General features: G+C 42.6%; 3 protein-coding genes across 5 annotated transcripts in view; 1 reads left to right on the top strand and 2 right to left on the bottom strand.

Annotated features, from left to right (window-relative positions):
* Positions 1–103: 103 nt before the first annotated feature.
* LOC110838386 (myrosinase 1-like) lies at positions 104–5559 on the bottom strand. Its single transcript, XM_022082762.2, has 12 exons — positions 5271–5559; positions 4691–4840; positions 4231–4361; positions 3728–3862; positions 3455–3577; positions 2872–3055; positions 2667–2761; positions 2045–2192; positions 1458–1606; positions 1142–1276; positions 715–821; positions 104–601 (listed from the first exon to the last, which is right to left on the bottom strand). Exons 1-12 carry the CDS (start codon positions 5380–5382, stop codon positions 322–324), a joined length of 1749 nt encoding a protein of 582 aa, XP_021938454.2. The 5' UTR covers positions 5383–5559; the 3' UTR covers positions 104–321.
* A 2532-nt stretch (positions 5560–8091) lies between these two features.
* LOC110839410 (DNA primase large subunit) lies at positions 8092–11997 on the bottom strand. The gene has a single exon (XM_022083989.2). The coding sequence runs from the start codon at positions 11592–11594 to the stop codon at positions 10047–10049; it is 1548 nt and encodes a 515-aa protein (XP_021939681.2). The 5' UTR covers positions 11595–11997; the 3' UTR covers positions 8092–10046.
* Positions 11998–12384: 387 nt separating this feature from the next.
* Positions 12385–16659, top strand: part of LOC110837391 (calcineurin-binding protein cabin-1) — a 27069-nt gene continuing 22794 nt past the window's right edge. Inside the window, exons 1-6 of one of the 3 annotated variants that reach the window (XM_087359389.1) lie at positions 12385–12796; positions 13105–13218; positions 13302–13433; positions 14392–14493; positions 15422–15630; positions 15803–16031. In XM_087359389.1, the coding sequence (XP_087215515.1) occupies positions 12710–12796; positions 13105–13218; positions 13302–13433; positions 14392–14493; positions 15422–15630; positions 15803–16031 (873 nt within the window). In that variant the 5' untranslated portion in view covers positions 12385–12709. Of the gene's footprint in view, positions 12797–13104; positions 13219–13301; positions 13434–14391; positions 14494–15421; positions 15631–15802; positions 16032–16659 lie in introns of those variants that run through there. The other 2 variants (XM_087359388.1, XM_087359390.1) reach the window with 2 other exon arrangements.

The following is a 16659-nucleotide window of genomic DNA, read 5'->3' as shown; positions in this document are numbered from 1 at the left end:
ACTGCGACGTTGCCACGTCGATCGCTGATCGTTGTGGTGGCAACGTCGCTGGATTCTTGGAATGGTTTACTGTCTGGGTTTGCTTGTACTGAATTATTCTGACAACATTTAGTAATTTAATTTCCATTGACTGAATTCACATTGCAATTTTATAAACCTATTCTGTAAAGACAACACCAAAGAATCTGTCCCGAGCTTAAAAACAATATTAAAGTAGGTCCTCGAGTCAGACGTAAGGGTTTTGGTGCAAAGCGAAAAATAAACATTAACAGGCGTAGACATTCATTCGCACTCTGGAAAAAAAAAGTGGACACACTGACATCAGATGTTGGTAGAACTGGCGGCAGAAATGCACGTCACTGCTGCCAACCAAAGAAACGACAACACCCGCTTGCTGTTGGCAGCACCGGCGCATGACGCGGTCTTGTCCTTCGAGTCGCCGCGGTCCTCGAGGCTCGAGTGCGTCTCTTCGGCAGTTCGCAAGTACTCGGCCGGAAGTTCGCGTTTCTTGGCAATTTCGGAGAAGACGCGGGCAGAGTTTTTCGGAACTCTCGTCAGATCGGCGTCGCTGTGGTTCACCTGGTACAGTCCGAAGCTGAGCCTGCAAGAACAGGTTCAGGACATTTTTTTAAAAAAAAATTAAAAAAAGGCACGACTCTACGCGGTTAATTGAGTCGGCGATCGCCCTGGGACGCCTCCACCGCGTGTACTCACGTGTATCCCCGATCCCACTCGAAGCCGTCAAGCAGACTCCAGAACGTGTACGCCGTCACATTGCACCCGTCTTCGCGAACCGCCTTCAGCATTTCGCTCACGTGCATCTGCGAAGAAAGCGAGAGAATTTCATGCTCGGGGCACGCGAAAACTCCCACCAGGTCGTACGCCATTTCGATAACAAGAAGCACTTCGTTCAAGTCACTAGTACGTCGTCTGAAGTTTCTAAGACACGCGCAATCTCGTGGTAACGATTTAAGGGATTTGGGAGGAGACGGTCACGTGGCGGGACTGTTGAAAACCACGGAGAGTCTGGAAGGACAGAGTCTGTTGTGACGCGGAGAAATTCGGGGGCAGATGCCTGCGGACTCTCTGTCTCTAAGTCGATTAAATTATGAGCTACGTTGCGCTGGGAACGGGTACTTACAACCAGGTACCGGATTCTCTCCGAGTCTTCGACTTCCCCATTGTCGGAGAAGCCATTCTCGGCGATGACGACGGGAACGTTGTCGTACTCCGTCTTGATCCAGTTCAGCATCTTGCGGAGTCCCCACGGCACGACCTGCGTAAGAGGACGCAACTTTCGGGTCAGAGGAAAATCCTCGCGGGCATTTCGCGAATCAACGACACGCGGAAAGAAGCCCCTTCGAATGTCTGGACGTTAAAAAAAAAAAAAAACAGGGCGTGCGCGCCGTGTGCTTATGCAACACGCTCTGTTCCGCTGGAATCGCGGAGGAACTCACCTGGAACAAGGGCGCGGCGGACTCGGAGGCGTTCGGGAGTGCGCCGAAAGTGACGTCGATGTCCGCACGGTCCTCGAGGTCAGGGGTCGGCTTCGGCGCTCTCGCCGAGCGGCTCGTGAAGTAATTGAGCCCAAAGAAGTCGAAGGCCCCTGCAATGTCAGGGACTTATGTACTCTTGGGGTTTCAAAATGGAGAACCTCCCTCTCTCTCTTAACCGACGCGAACCACAAAGGGGGACTTGCGTGTGGGCGTATTCTGAGGCCGTCGGTATCAGACTCTGCTTCTTAGGTTATTTAACAACACTGTTTCAACTACATCGCTTGTTTCGCGACGAATAATATGTATTTAAAATTATTCACTGGCTCTATCTCAGGGACCCAATAGAGTAGGCACCTCTGACCTGAAGACTGAGACAGAACCAGCTTCCGAAACGTCGTCGGTTTTATTAAATAAAAGACGACGAATAATTTAAAATGCAATCTACCATCGTCAGAACCCTTTAGATTGACATGCGGAAGATGGCGGCTGTGTCGTGGCCTATTTGAAGGCCGTTTCACCGCAGTTTTGAGGCTTCTTGTTCGCCTTACCTTTGACGGAGGCGACTTCCTCAGGACTGAACGTCTGCAACCGGGATCTGCGGTATCCCTCCGCCCTGCTGACTGTGTCGACCTCCGCCCTGACTGCTTCAGGGTAGTCGCCTTCCGGGCCGTAGATCGGCTGGGCGAAGAGCCCCGTCTGCGGAAGAAAGCCCAGACTGACGCGTCGCCTACTCGCACGACATGAACAATCGATACCTCGCATTTCCACGTGTGGACAGGACAAGCGAAGCGAAACCAAGTCAGACCCCGAATTAATTCGCCTGTGACCTGTAAGTGGCTCTTGTTTTCCGACGCCTCTGTTCCTAGGGCGGTGCCTCGCAAGAACATTTTAGGTTCAGTTAGACCCCAGATGGAGAAAAGCCACGTCTTACACCGGTTCATCGTCGATAATCTCGTTCTTCCATTGTCACAAGCCTGCACATCAATTCATATATCGATACACACGCGCAGAGATATATCGAACCCCGTTTTCGTGAGGCGACATTTTGTGGGTGGGAAAAGAGAGAAGAAAATAAGTCGCGAAACACTGAAAGAGGCTAGCAGTGGCGTTACTAAGCACATACGATACCAACTAAGCGACTTTCTGTCGGATGACGTCGAGAGCGCTCACCACGAACTGCATGGCCGTCCGAGCGGCTCGCTTGTCCTCTTCCGAGGTGCTCTGCGGCTCGTACCACTCGCCATTCAACGCGAGGCCCACCTGACCTGAAAGGAAGACGGGTCCTTCGCAAAATGATCGATAAAAGCGATTACATTGGCCCGTAATAAGAAAAAAAATAACATGAGACTGTGCCGAGGCGCAGGGGCGCCATTACCTCCCTGCGTGCTCCTGAACTCCGCGTCGTAGAGGCGGTACGCCCTCGCGTGAGACAGGATCAGTGTGTGCGCTGCCAGGTAGTACCCCACGGCGCCACCGTTCACCCCGGGGGCGTAGGGCCCCGGATCGGAGTATCCGTACGATACGCTGTGAGGGTCGTTGATGGTGATCCACGACTTCACCTGCGCATGGAATTCGACAGCCACGATTAACATTTCAAAGCCGAGTCCTCACGTACCAGCTGCTTCGAGAATCGATAACTCGTCGCTTTGTATCTATTTATTTCCTTATGAACTTCGTAATGGTGAAGAGTTGTGTTTTCTTCGCGGTACGGGCTAGATTCTTAAATATTACTTAGACGAGCTCTGATCCTAGAGCAGACGCTGCATTGGTAACCAAAATACCACGTGGCTCTGCACGCCTCTCATGCGGCCCTCCGGAGGACTCGGACGTTTCGTCCACCACATGGAGTGACCAGGGCGCGGACCGAGATCAGAAACAGACGACTAACCTAACCTCAGCTTCGACTCGGCCAGAAAGAGGCAGACAACACAGGCCAGCCTTTTGGAGGGGCGACTCACCCTGTCGCCGAACGCCGAGAACAAAACACGAGCGTAGTCCTCGAAGAAATCCGCCATGACAGGATTGACCCATCCGCCCAGGTCCTGCAGAGGCTGGGGCAGGTCCCAGTGGTACATCGTCACCTGCGATTACACGAGTTTTAGTCGTGGCAGCAAGAAGGGCTCAAGACAAGTTCGCTGCCATACGCCAGTGATAATTGTTTTCGCATGACGCGTCGAAAATAAGGCCTGTGATAATCTTCCAGGCAAGACTGTTCGATAAGAGCGACTCACCACTGGCTCAATGTCGTTGTCCATGAGCTCGTTGATCACGGCGTTGTAGTACTCAATGCCGGCCGGGTTCAAGATGTTGCTCGTGCCGGCTGGAAGGACACGCGACCACGAGATGGACAGCCGATAAAAGTCCACCTGCAGGAACACGAGGACACGTCACTGATTGCGAGATGAATTTCCTGCTTGACAATTGACCATGACACGGACCCCCGGAATTGTTACGTCTCTAGAGGACTCTGCAGTCCTCACTAAACCTTGCCAAAACGACCAAATTCAGGACCCTGAGATGGGTCGGCCGCTTAGCACGCATGATACACCAGAAATGCGCACAGAATCGTGTCAGGAACACTTCGGTGTTCGAAGTGTGGGTGCGAGGACAATATTAAAATGGACCGAGGGAATGCGGATTGGATTCATCTGGGCCGGGCTAGAAACCGGTAGCGGACTCTCTTTAAATTTGTTGAGTGAGCAACTACTAGCTTCTCGAGTAGGACCATGCTTACACCCAGCTGCTTCAGAGCTGCCACATCCTGCTTGTAGAGGCGGTACGAGTCGGCGGCCACGTCCCCAGTGGAACCGTCCACGACCCACGGCGTCCCGTGAACGTACGTGTCCCAGATGCTAACGCCTTTGCCTGTCAGACAAACAAACTGAATGGCAGGGACATGGAAAAGTCTTAAAGAATTAATTATTCGGAAATCAGAAAAAGGAACCGCGCTTCTGGGATTTGTAGCCGTGGGCACTCGTCGGAAGTTGCCAATGTTTTGGAGAAACACCCATCTTCAGTGCCGAAGATGGTTCTCCGACACGTTGTCAAGGCTACAAATCCCAGAACAACAACACCATCCTCAGAGCCTTGAGAACCTCAGATCTCCCCTGTTAGATAAAGCAAGTAAAGACTGGCACATTCTGGAGACTGCGCGTATTTAGGACCTGGTGCTGATGTTCGTCGTGAAGACTTACCACTGTCGTTCCAGGCGCCTTCGACCTGGTAGGCCGAGGAGGCGGCGCCGATCTTCAGACTCGACGGGAATGGATCACCGAAGACGGTGGACGCGGTGGTTGCGACACTCAGGAACAACCACAGTCGCCGCTTCATACCGACTCGCTCACCTGCGCAGAGGAACGAGAAATTCCTCATTTCGGTTCTCGGTCTGCACCTCCTGCTGGTGCCTGCAGTACATCACACAAATTGCAATCGTCCGGTTTAATCCCGAGTAAGTTTTAATCTTTCTGCTTGAATCAGGCCGCTACGAGTGCGGTTCATTTCTACCGACTGACTGTGGCGTAAAGATGGTTAATGCACGAGGTTTGCACCAATGGCGAGCAACATCAAAGCCCAAGAACCATTCCTTGACCACGCTCCAGGTTGTTTGTTTGTGGATGCGGACGGGCGTCCTCGCCTGTCTGCTGCAAAAACACTTCCATCCGCACACGACAGCCCTCTCATTCCTTCAGACACGCCCCTGCGTCTGATTGTCCTCGATACATTCTTCGGCCTGCGAAAGAATCTGGCATTTACAATAACCTGGTGCTGTATTACCTGTTTGTTTGTCCACTGGATACATCCCCGCTTCCTTCGTAAGCGAACTGAAGTGTTTTTGAACAATGCCTGTACAGGAAGCTACTTGATAAAACCAGTTTTGCGATAACATAACTTCCTGACCTCGAGCAGCACAACTGAAGAACGTGGTCCCCTATTTGCCTACGCACTCGAAAGTTTACATCTCGCACCACTCAAACACCTCGTTGCTACGAACTCACAAACAAGTGAATTATGTGGATCATTTTTTGCAGATCAAATTCTGCGGAAGATTATCTTGTGTCCTTGCCGCGAGTGGGAAAGAGAGAGAGCAATATGCCTCCGCCTAGACCCACTAGATAACAGTGTCATGACGTAACTCAGTGACGTTGCTTTCGGAACTCTTCTTCTGACCGTCATTTTCCACGGGCTGCCGTTAACCAACGAAGCAATCGAATTCGATATCGGGCGTCCTTGAGATATTCGGCCAACAGTTGGTGCGTGCTTTTTGCTGATGGCATAATAACATGCACGCTTTAATACGGGGGAAAACTGAAAAAAGATATTAAAGTTGAGCTGCATCATGGAAACAGAGAATGAAAATGGATGACAAGGTCACTCGGATGGCTTCAAGGAACATGAAATGTGCACTACTGAAATCCAGGCTCAAGCGCCACTTGTCCTCAGATTTTTATGTGTTTTGCAAGTCATTCTACGTAAATACAAGGAGTGTACCTTAAAATACACCAGAACCACTCCCCCCTCCCGTTTCCAGCATGCCATACAAAACAATTTTTGTTAATACTTCAGCCCTAAATATGCACCTCATTTTGGAAAAACATAAAGGCGGCGAAGAAATATTAATTAATAACAGTGGGTTCATTGACGTCAACTACTTCACCCATGTTTCATTAATTCTGTTCTGTGGAAGATGTTATTTCCCCCCCTGTAAATGAGCATATGGTTTATTTGCAGTGAAACAATAAGCATTTACACGTATTCTATTAGTAGGAAGCTCTTCTTTAATCGTGTCCTCAAGACATACCAGTAGCAACGAGCTTTAAACGCTGCCAACACACTTCCATCAGGTGCTTGAAAGACGCTACACGTACCACAGTTCGTGACTTCTCCTGTCGCTTCAGATACTCCATTCTTAACTTCCAACTCCTGACAAATTGACTGCAACAGAAACTGGACTCTTCGGCAAAGGTTGTATTCCTGTGGGCAAATTCATTTTTAACAACCACAGAATCATTATTCATATCATGTCACAACTCTGCGAACATGTTACTTGCTTGAAACGCGCCCTAAACAGAACTCTCAAAGTGATTACATAGTTCCAAGTGGCTTCCTTGACTTCCACTACATCTTGGATAATTTATAAATAAAATTATGAGCACCAAATACAAATTTCAGCAAAGACTAAAGATACCACAAATGTAACATCTGAATGCGACTGGCACCTGATTCTCAGAGACAAAAATTTTGACAAATGATGCTATCTCACCTGATAAATAACCTCCACAGTTGGTACAGTGTCCCTAGATAACCCACACTCCAATTATCTCCATCTCTTTGCATGTGCTATCCTTAGTTCCTGGAATAAAGATTGTAGCAAGGCTAACTTTTCCAAAGACATCCTCACACTTAAAATCCCTTATGAAGGCAAGATCAAAATTATTTATGTAGTCTGTTACCCTTCTTCAAAGCTGAAGGACGAGAGACTGCAGAAGAAGAAGATAAGTATGGGAGAACAGTGAAAAATGAAGAAGGAACTCTCGTATTATTTAAATTACTGATGTGGACATGACCTGGACACGCAGCACTAACACGAAAGCCAAGATAAGAAACAGGCGAAGAAGAATGTAATAATAAACAGAAGAATCTGAGTTGTTATGAAATACTACTTATATATTACTTTGGCCTCCACGAATAGGGGAATTATACCCTGGCATTTTCCTTTTTCTGAGGAAAAGCACAGTAAATCTCACTCAGGGTAGCCAACCAGTCAGACACTGCTCGTGCCGACTTGGCCATCTTCTTAGGGATAGTCTTGGCTGGCCCGCTGAGCCTCAAACCTACAACTTCTACAGAATCTTTCTTTTTTTCATGCAACCTCATCTTTTTTCTTCCTTCTGGGATTCCAATCTGATAGAATAAACTTTCTATTTTCTATTTTTCAGTATTTCAACAACTGATTTTCTTCTTCATTTGTGTAAATTACTGATTCTGGTAGTCAGTGCTGCAGCCCTATTAACTTCCTAATGAATGGTTAAGTGGGAATTCTATTCAGAGTTTCTGAACCACTGCAAGTTAGAAAGCAAAGGATTAGCGGGGTCGATGTCATCAGGGCACTAAAAGAGCTGGTGACAAAACTTTTGAACTCCTTCCATCTGAGGATAAACAAACTATTCAACAGAAGAGTTCCAAAAGCCATTTAGCAAATGTACAGTGTAACTACCAAAAGCAAGACACCTGACACCGCCTCCAATTAGAGAACGTAGCAAGACAATCCTCAGTATTGGTTTAAACATTTTCAGGCAGTGTCCATAAGAAAAACATTTCTTTGACCCGAGGAATTAGTTTTTAAGCCTGTACCAATAAAAGAGTTACACTCCAAAGTTAATTGATGAGCACTGGCAGAGCAGACTCGGTGAATGAACTGAAGCTTAAACAGTTCATAAGGAATCACTCATAATGACACTAATCTCTCTCCATACGAAGGTATTTCTGGCTGCAAAGAAGAAATTGGTTTGGCTTCAATGTCTGGTAGAGGATATGTAGCAGCAAGGAACATGTGATATGAAAAAGGGGAATACTAAATTACATTCATTTCCCACCATGGTTTTAATATTGTCTGATTTATTTCCAAGGCAATCTTAGAACAGGCACAAGACACCATGCTTAAGCAGCGCACTATGGGGGAGTGGTCGCAGAGCTGCTAGAACTATCAACCTTAAGACTAGGCGGTACTCCGGCCCAATTTTACTCCCACAGAAAGTGGCTCAGTACCTTGGGATAGGAAGCTTGGCTGGATTTGGAGACAAAGAGAAGAATCGTGTACCTGATGGGAACTGAAATATCAAAAGTATTAAACCTAGCACAATAACCTCTACTGTTACGGACAAGAAACCTAGAAGTAAACATATGAACATGTGTGTCACAATGAAAAGAGTTATCAGGTAAGCTATTGTCATCATAATGATATACAAATTGAGATTAAGTAACCTATCATTACCACACAAAGTACAAATTCACTTCTTTTATGTTTGTCACCTAACTTCTGAGTAATGCATGTATTTATAAAGACATAACAGATTATAAGCATACTGTCAATTATTTGGCTCCAGCTGGCTAAATTATCTCTGCTGAAAACATTACCTTACGCAGTCTGATGACTCACCACAAATGGTTTCCATGCACACTTCTTAATCTGCATTTTTATAAGTGACAATAACATATGGAAACACACGTTCACACCCTAAGGAGACGTTCGTGTGCTTGCTATGTGCCATGTACCATATAATGCACTGCTTATGATGAACACACTCAGTAATTGAAAACTATAAATATTTCTGACATTGCAGTTTTGGATTTTCTTCTTAGGGGTCAGAGGGACCATCAGAAATGTCTGGTAATATCTTAACCCTGGCAATGTCAAACGCAACTTTGCGGCTCACAGAGATATTCATAATGCCATATATTTTAACTGGGAGAGCTGTCAGAAGAGAAGAAATACAGTTACTAATGAACAAATTCTTTAAGAACACTAAAAGCAAAGTGCCCCTGAACCATTAGCAATGCCCTCAGATTTTGACAACTGTGCTCCAACCTAACCTCAAAATATCAATGCTCTCCCACTTCATAATGCACGCCTTCAAAGAAGATTTGCTTCCTGATTGGGATATAAGGCAATAAAATACTTTATTCACTATTATACATTTCAATACATTGAATTCCTGTATTCCATGGCAATGATGCAACATTTATTTTTATAATTTTGTTTTATGTCAAGCAGGAATTTCATTTAAGTAAAAATTGTGATGGCATTCATGTGTGAAAAAAGATGGGAAATGCACCATAATTTTTTCTGACATCCTGAAGTTTAAGTATGAAATCTGTTATTCTCTCATGTTCTACCAACAAATTTTAAATCTTTTGTTGGTACTCTGACATGTGTATACAAAAAATCAACAAGCATAAGACATGCAACTGCATACTACCTGAAAAAATAACCTGAGCGTACAATCAATGAGAACTAACTGCAACTGTAATAAAACATTTTCTATTGGAAGTTTCCAAATCACAGTAATTAATTCACAAGAACTGGTTAACCCTTTAAACACTATGTTCCAATAGAAATGCACAAAAATTATACTGCTGTAATAGTGCATGCTTGCAAATTCTTTCTGAACATTAATAAAAAAATGGTCGCTATGCACAAATATGAACATGACAGAAAAGTGAGATGGAAAACACCTACATACATAATTAATTATGGTTTCAAAGTAAGCAAACTGATGGTGAACTAATTAATGACCCATATCAGAAATGATTACCAAGGGAATCTTTGTTGGTGCACCATTTTAAACAAGAGGCAATCAGGGCTCAATTTACTGACATGAAATCAGAAAACCACATAATAAAAATAAAATGTTTCAGAAATGATAATATTTTTCTGAACTTTTATAATGTGTTTAAAGTATATGTACACCTACTCCGCGAGCAGAGTTTGGAACATTTATAATTCTAGCACGGGAGACAGAGATTCCCTTTTACACTGCTCGCTCTCTTAACTTACACTGCATTAACCTCGTGCATGTCAACTGCGATTGCCTCCAGATCCAAGTCATCACCCCAAACGTCATCCATCCCAGCCGCAGTATTCTTATTTTCGACCGCTGTGCCAGTCTCGGCTTCTCCAATGCCTCGTTTGGCGCGCAACACATTCTGACTCTGCACAAAGTATTGGTTTGGATGAATAATCCCTTCATCACACTGTGCACCATGTGAAAGCTGGAAATACTTGGCACATGCTAGCTGGTAATGGCCCTGGCTAACAAGTTCTGCCACTTCATTTATTCCAGCAACTGGAACATTCCATGCAAGTAACTGTTGTTTCAGATGTGACAAGTCACTGTGCCTAAATGGGCAGCCATGAGCATCCTCGGGTCCCACAGATGACATTATGATCTTCAAGCAGCTGTATGGGGTGTAGTTCACACGTTTTCCCTCTTTACCGTAGTTATGCCGGATGTTATATGCATAATTCTTCTCAAATTTGCCTGCGTCAGTTTTCTCAGAGAATCCGTCCCTCCAGAACTGCAATGCATCTTCCAGAGAAAGTCCTATACCTTTCAGGAACAGACCAAACTGCATTCGGCCACCGTGACGCATATGGTGATTGGAACGCAGATGCTCACGTAGTTTCCGCATGCACGGAGGAAAGGAATGGAGAGAAAGTAGATCAACTTGGTCCAACTGTATGCTGCCAACATTGCTGTTCTTGAGACTAGAATATTCTTCACCGGTGTAACTCTGGTGCAGGTTCTTCAACAATCGAAATACACGCTCATCGCCTTCCAAAGAGGGGAGCATACGAGCCGTCACTGCCATACCATGAGCCAAATTAATCCTGAAGACTGTTGACAGTATAGATATCAGGTCAGTGCACGGAACATATGCAAAGCCACCACACAAGTAAACTTTTCGAGATCGTACCAGGTCCTGCACATCGGTATAAGGAACACGGTAGAATTCATGAGCATCTACACTGGCCATTGATAGCATTGCAAATGAAGATTCAAATAAACACTGTCTTAACTGGTCCTTTACAGCCTCCGAGATTGGTTCATATTTTAAATTATTGACTTGCATGAATCGCTGTATTCCCTCAGCACTAAGAGAGGTAAACCGTGTTCGGAACAAATCTTGTTCTCTTGAAAGAAACCACCGTCTCAACTCCTCAGATCCAGAGTATGCAAGACGCAAGATAAAATGTGATACATGGTCTCGCTTTCTGATCTGCAAGTCTGATTCTGTCTGGCCACAACCAGTTCCATTTATCAATTTTGCAAAGCTTTTCAATCCCAACTTTTTTAATTCTGCAGTCAATGCTCCTTTCCACTCCACAGAATATTTATTCAACCCTCTTAAATTGATATTATCAATTGTTCTCAATATTTTCAATCTCTCTTGTGCTAGATCTTCAAATTCCGCAAGTGAAATACTTGAAGAGGGTGGAATCTTGTACAGCTGTAAGTCATTAGGATACAATTCCACAAGACTACCAGTTTGTACAGAATGAATGGACGAAATAAACTTTCTTCTTCCAGAATACTCCATTATCAAAGTTTCCTGTTTAAAATTGTTAATAAATATACTCACTTCGACAGTCGCCCAAAGGTGTACATTTATCACTATTTAAATATTACAAACAAATCACCTCAGGTAAGACAAACATCTGCAAAACACAAAATTCCCATTTCCCCGCCAATTCGTACTGCCATCATTGATTAAATATAATTCAGATATGTCATTCCCTTCCCGCAGGGATTGTAGTATCCTGGGTTGTGACATCGTATAGTTCACTATGAAACCGAAGGTGGCTGTATTATGGGTTGTTGCATCGTGTAGTCTGGTACAAGTTTACAGATGTTTCAAAGGTCTTTGCTGCCTCCATCATCAGAGCGATGAATAGGACCTCTGAAACGTCGGTAAACATCTACCAGACTACACGACACAATAAAACAGCAGACTGCAAACTTCAGACTCACCTCTGCGAAAACCTCAAATCCTATACTATTATGTCCTCTATAAATGTTATCCTTGCGTCGTACACAGATAAAATTATTGGGGATAAGCAACTTGAATGTAGACGTAGTCAGTCAATTATAAATCAGATTTTCAGCACTTCAAATTATTGGAGAAATCGGCAACGGAGAATAAGCTATTTAGAAACTTCAAGAAATACAATGATTCAGAGGAAGAAAGTATTATATATCATTCTTATCTTTTTGTGTTAGCAATACAGTCACCCTCCGTAGACTAATGGTTAGTGTACTCTCTACTGGAATCAAGGTTCGCGGGTTCAAACCCGGCTGAAGTCGATGGATTTTTATTTCTTACCAAATGTTTCTCTTGTTTTCCTCATTCGTTATTAGATGTCTCTCACAGACAAATTACGATTGGGTAGAACTGGCTTACCACTCGAAATTGCACTTCAACAATAATTAAGATCGGGTTAATGGCACAATCATTTTAGTGGAAATGCATGACTAATGAAACTGGTTGGACTAATATCGTAGCTTAAGTTTCTGACGTCGCTCCACATATTATTATCTATGACTCTGATCCAGTAGCAGAAGAAAGAAAAGTTGTAAAAGCACGATTTTCTAGGGAAAGTGTTAAGTTATGTGTTTGTTCCCGGTCGTGGTTGTAGTCACAAAAAATAACTTGCCATGATCCGACTTCGGGCTTTGAATGAAGAATCATCAGAAGAAAGTGAAAAAGAAGAGGAAACGCCATTAATCAGAAGAGAAGCACAGGTCAAATATTTTAGTCCCCATAAGTTTCGAGTAACTTAATCGCCCCAGGCACACACTCAGACCACTTCTGGGTCCACTGTGCACCCCTGATCGTGTTAGGGCCCTTCAGAGAACTCGGACTCCACTCCTAGTCCCAGAAGAAACATAACAGGCCATCCGAATGTCAGTGAGCCTGCCTTTGGAGTTCAGTGATTTTTGACCTCTCTCACAAAAGTTTTCACTGTGCACAACCTTTGAAATTCCTCTTGCTGTTCTTATATAAAAGCAGCACATTTAATCATCTTTACTAATTGTTTTTTGATTGACAGGAACAAATTGCTTTTGCCCAGTATAATGAAGCTTTAGCTATGCTGAGGGAGAAGAATTTTGGTGCTGCGAAGGGAATTTTCCAAACATTGCTTGAAAACAGTTTCTTAGTTGAGGTGGGTATTTTTGATTGACTGTACTGCACCATATGCATCTCTTAAAGTGCAGTTCTGTAAAACAGTGGTTTCTGTGTTTGCAGATTACAAAGCGAGATGGAACAGAAGGCTTGCGTCACCCAGCTTTGGTTCTGAAATATTCGTGCTTGAAAAACATGGGTATGTTACTAGAAAAACAAGGAGAATTACAAGGAGCTTTGCAGCGTTTTCTTCAGGTAATAACATTTGTGTACTTCTTACTAGTAAATAGTGATCTTCATACTTTTTCTGAGTGATACATAAGTATGACATCACAAATAAACTTAATACCAGGGAGCAGCCTGTTTAAGTCAGCAGAACATAAAGAATATCAATATTTGTGTCTAATTCCATAGACTTACTCCTTAGTTTAGATAGATGAATACAATCAGAATTAAATTACATAGTCAAGGGTTTTCAACATGAATTTCATCAGTGCATTTCTTTTAGCCTACATACATTTCTGTTCATACTTTGTCACTGTGCATAATGAGGATATGGAGCCTGAGATGAACATGACTGTAATTTTAAGTGTGTTGAAAAATTGTGTCTTACCTCATGCATATTTAGGCACCAACACTGTTTCTGTTTCAAAACAACTTGAAAATCCTTCGTCACTAATCAAAGTAAAGCTTATATAATTAAACATTAATTCCAAAGAAAATAAACGTCTGACTACAAACAAACAACTCACCATGAAAATAGAAAATCTACAAACAAACCACAGATCAATATAATACATTGCATAAAAATATCTAAAAATATCTAACAATTTTAAAATATTGTAAAATTGATATAAACCTGAAGATGAGGTATTATCCATCGAAACATGTCGATTAAAAAATAAAAAAGCGCTAAATAGTGTAAAATCGTATTTACGATAAAAAGCGCCAAAATATAATATTTTATACTACATAATGTTTTAATATTATATAATTTTAACAACATCTTTTAACTTCAACGTTTGTGTATGGACTGTGAAAATAAATATATATTTAATCAACACAAACATGACGCATTTAAGCTACAAAAAGTAAAGCTTGTTTGTAGTTCATTTTATGCATTAAATGTATAAAGCAATAATGAAGAAATTCCTCTTACTAAAGTAGGTTTTCTTGAAACTCGTTCCAACTTGTGACTTTCTTTATTCACCAGGCATCTGAGCTCGATCGCAGCGATGTCACGCTGTGGTATCGTATCGGTACAGTCGCTCTTCTAGTCGTTGATTACGAACTGGCCTGTGATGCTTTTCTTGAGGTAATGGTTTTCCCCCTGCGTAAAGTTAATGAAAATTAAGCTGAATTTCTCTTTTTGCTGTGCCTTTGGCTGTGGGTGTTTTTTTTTTGCAGCCTTATATGGGGCAGGCAGGTAGAAGGAGGGTTGGATTTTATGGTGGTGATTGGTGGAACAGAAGAGAGGACTGTTATCTAATGGGAGGTTTGTGTGTGATGAGGAAAAGAGGTGTTGAATTTTTTTTTAAGGAACGTAGGGTGAGGATAGAAGGTGTTTGCTGACCATGTTAATTGGGAAAGGATTTTCAATGTGTGTGTGTGTGTGTGTGGATGGGGAAGGAGCTGACACTTTGACCACAAGGTTTACAAAATCCATCGTCAAACAATCAGTGAATTAGAACATTTAAGTTTATATTTATACCTATTTTGAAACATAGTTTTTATTTAATATCGCTGAATCGACTTCTAATGAGGATTATACTTTCGTGGGCACGCATACTCTGTTACATTTATGCATTTTGAGCTATCTTTTTGATTTGAAAAGTAATAAATGTTGTTGTAGTTTAGGTTGTAACATTTTGAAATGTTCTAAGGAAAAGACATTTAAATATGGAAAAATTATGCAGGAAGTCAGCTCATTGTTAAATTGCAGTAAGAGTAAAGAGAACTGAGCAGAGACGAGAACACCTTCCATTTCATTACTCTTAAGTCTACCAGCAAAGACAGTCGCCAATTCCTGCACCAGACAGTGATACAAATCGCCCCAGCACTAGGCTGGTTACTGGCTACTTCGGCTCCTCTTGGCTGTTCGCGTGTATGACAGATTTTCATTGTGTGTTGGATATTTTGTTGTATTAGATTAAGAACAATGAATTTTATTTTGAACCCCGTGTTTAAAATATTTGTGTATTGATAGCACTTAACTGACACAAGTTTTTACTTGTTGTAATCAGGGACTACGATGTAGCCCGCGACACTGGCCATGTTTGGACAACCTTGTGACCGTCTTGTACGTGCTAAATGGATACCTTCCGTGCCTTTTATACATAGCTCGAGCTTTTGAGCTAGATCCTGATTTTGCCAAGGGATTAGCATTTAGAGACAAAATCCTGGCAGAACAACCTTCAATCATCAATGATTTCAGTCTTTATTGTAAAGGATAGTAAGTAGTAACTGGAATTTAATATATTGATGGATTATAATGACACTGCAATTGCAAACCACGTTTCCTTTCTACTAATAACATACCAGGCATGTACGTTATCAATATATTAATTTACTAATATTTTTGTGTGTGTGTTGTGTTACTTAATGCTGTGTTCTCATGTTATCAGTGGTCTTGGCTGTTTGAATACGAAACTTGCCGGTGAAACAGGCAGAGAGTTCATTGAAGAAGCTCTGGAAATGAGAGAAAAGAAAAGGAAAGTTTCTAGTGATGCATTTACTTTGAAACCTGTGGAGACGATTACATTAGTTCAGGCACTTTCGGCAAAAACATGGCTAGCGTTAGGAAACGGTCTTGTGCAGCTCCATCGGCACATTGAAACTAACAGAAGTATCAGGGTAAGTTGTTATGTTGTTAGATGTAAGAGAGAGAGAAATGCGTAGCTTCTGGGATGAGCTGCGTCTTGTATTGGCGGTGTTCAGATATTTTGACAAACATTGCACTTGCCATATTCCAGAAAACCGAAGTTAACATTAAATTCTGACCTTGAAAATCTGTTGATAGTAAGAGTTAATGTCACTCCAGAATCCTGTTTTGGCATTTCCAGTAAAATATATTTGTAGTTCTTCCTTTGGACATGACAAACCTCTACAATAAACACAGCGAGATGCTTCAGTTCCTCATAAAACTGTGTTTAGGCTCTTGTCAACTATAATTGGACGACTACGAAGCTTGGTGTCACTATTAAAATATAGCAAAATATTAGTGTTATGTGGCTGTAAAATAGTTGGACCCAGCTTAAAATACTTGTAAAATAGAATATTTGCTGCAAATTTTTGTTGTTTAGTGGTTTCTTGTTCAACACAAATGAAGGAGCATGTGTGTAGATTCTTTTGCAATGTTTAAGCCAGTTGGTATTATCACAAAATGCAGAACATGGGGTATAGCTGCATATGTCACGTGAAGGATTGTAATATAAATCATTATTGTAATTATATTTTGTTTTTGTTTTTTGTAAGGAAATAA

The sequence above is a fragment of the Zootermopsis nevadensis genome, unplaced genomic scaffold (genome assembly GCF_977971745.1).
Source record: "Zootermopsis nevadensis isolate Lab colony 2312 unplaced genomic scaffold, Znev_1.0 Znev_ptg000031l, whole genome shotgun sequence".
In the NCBI taxonomy this organism is placed as follows: Eukaryota; Metazoa; Arthropoda; class Insecta; order Blattodea; family Termopsidae; genus Zootermopsis; species Zootermopsis nevadensis.
Note: the sequence above shows the minus strand (reverse complement) of the source record. Positions and strands in the feature narration are given on the sequence as shown.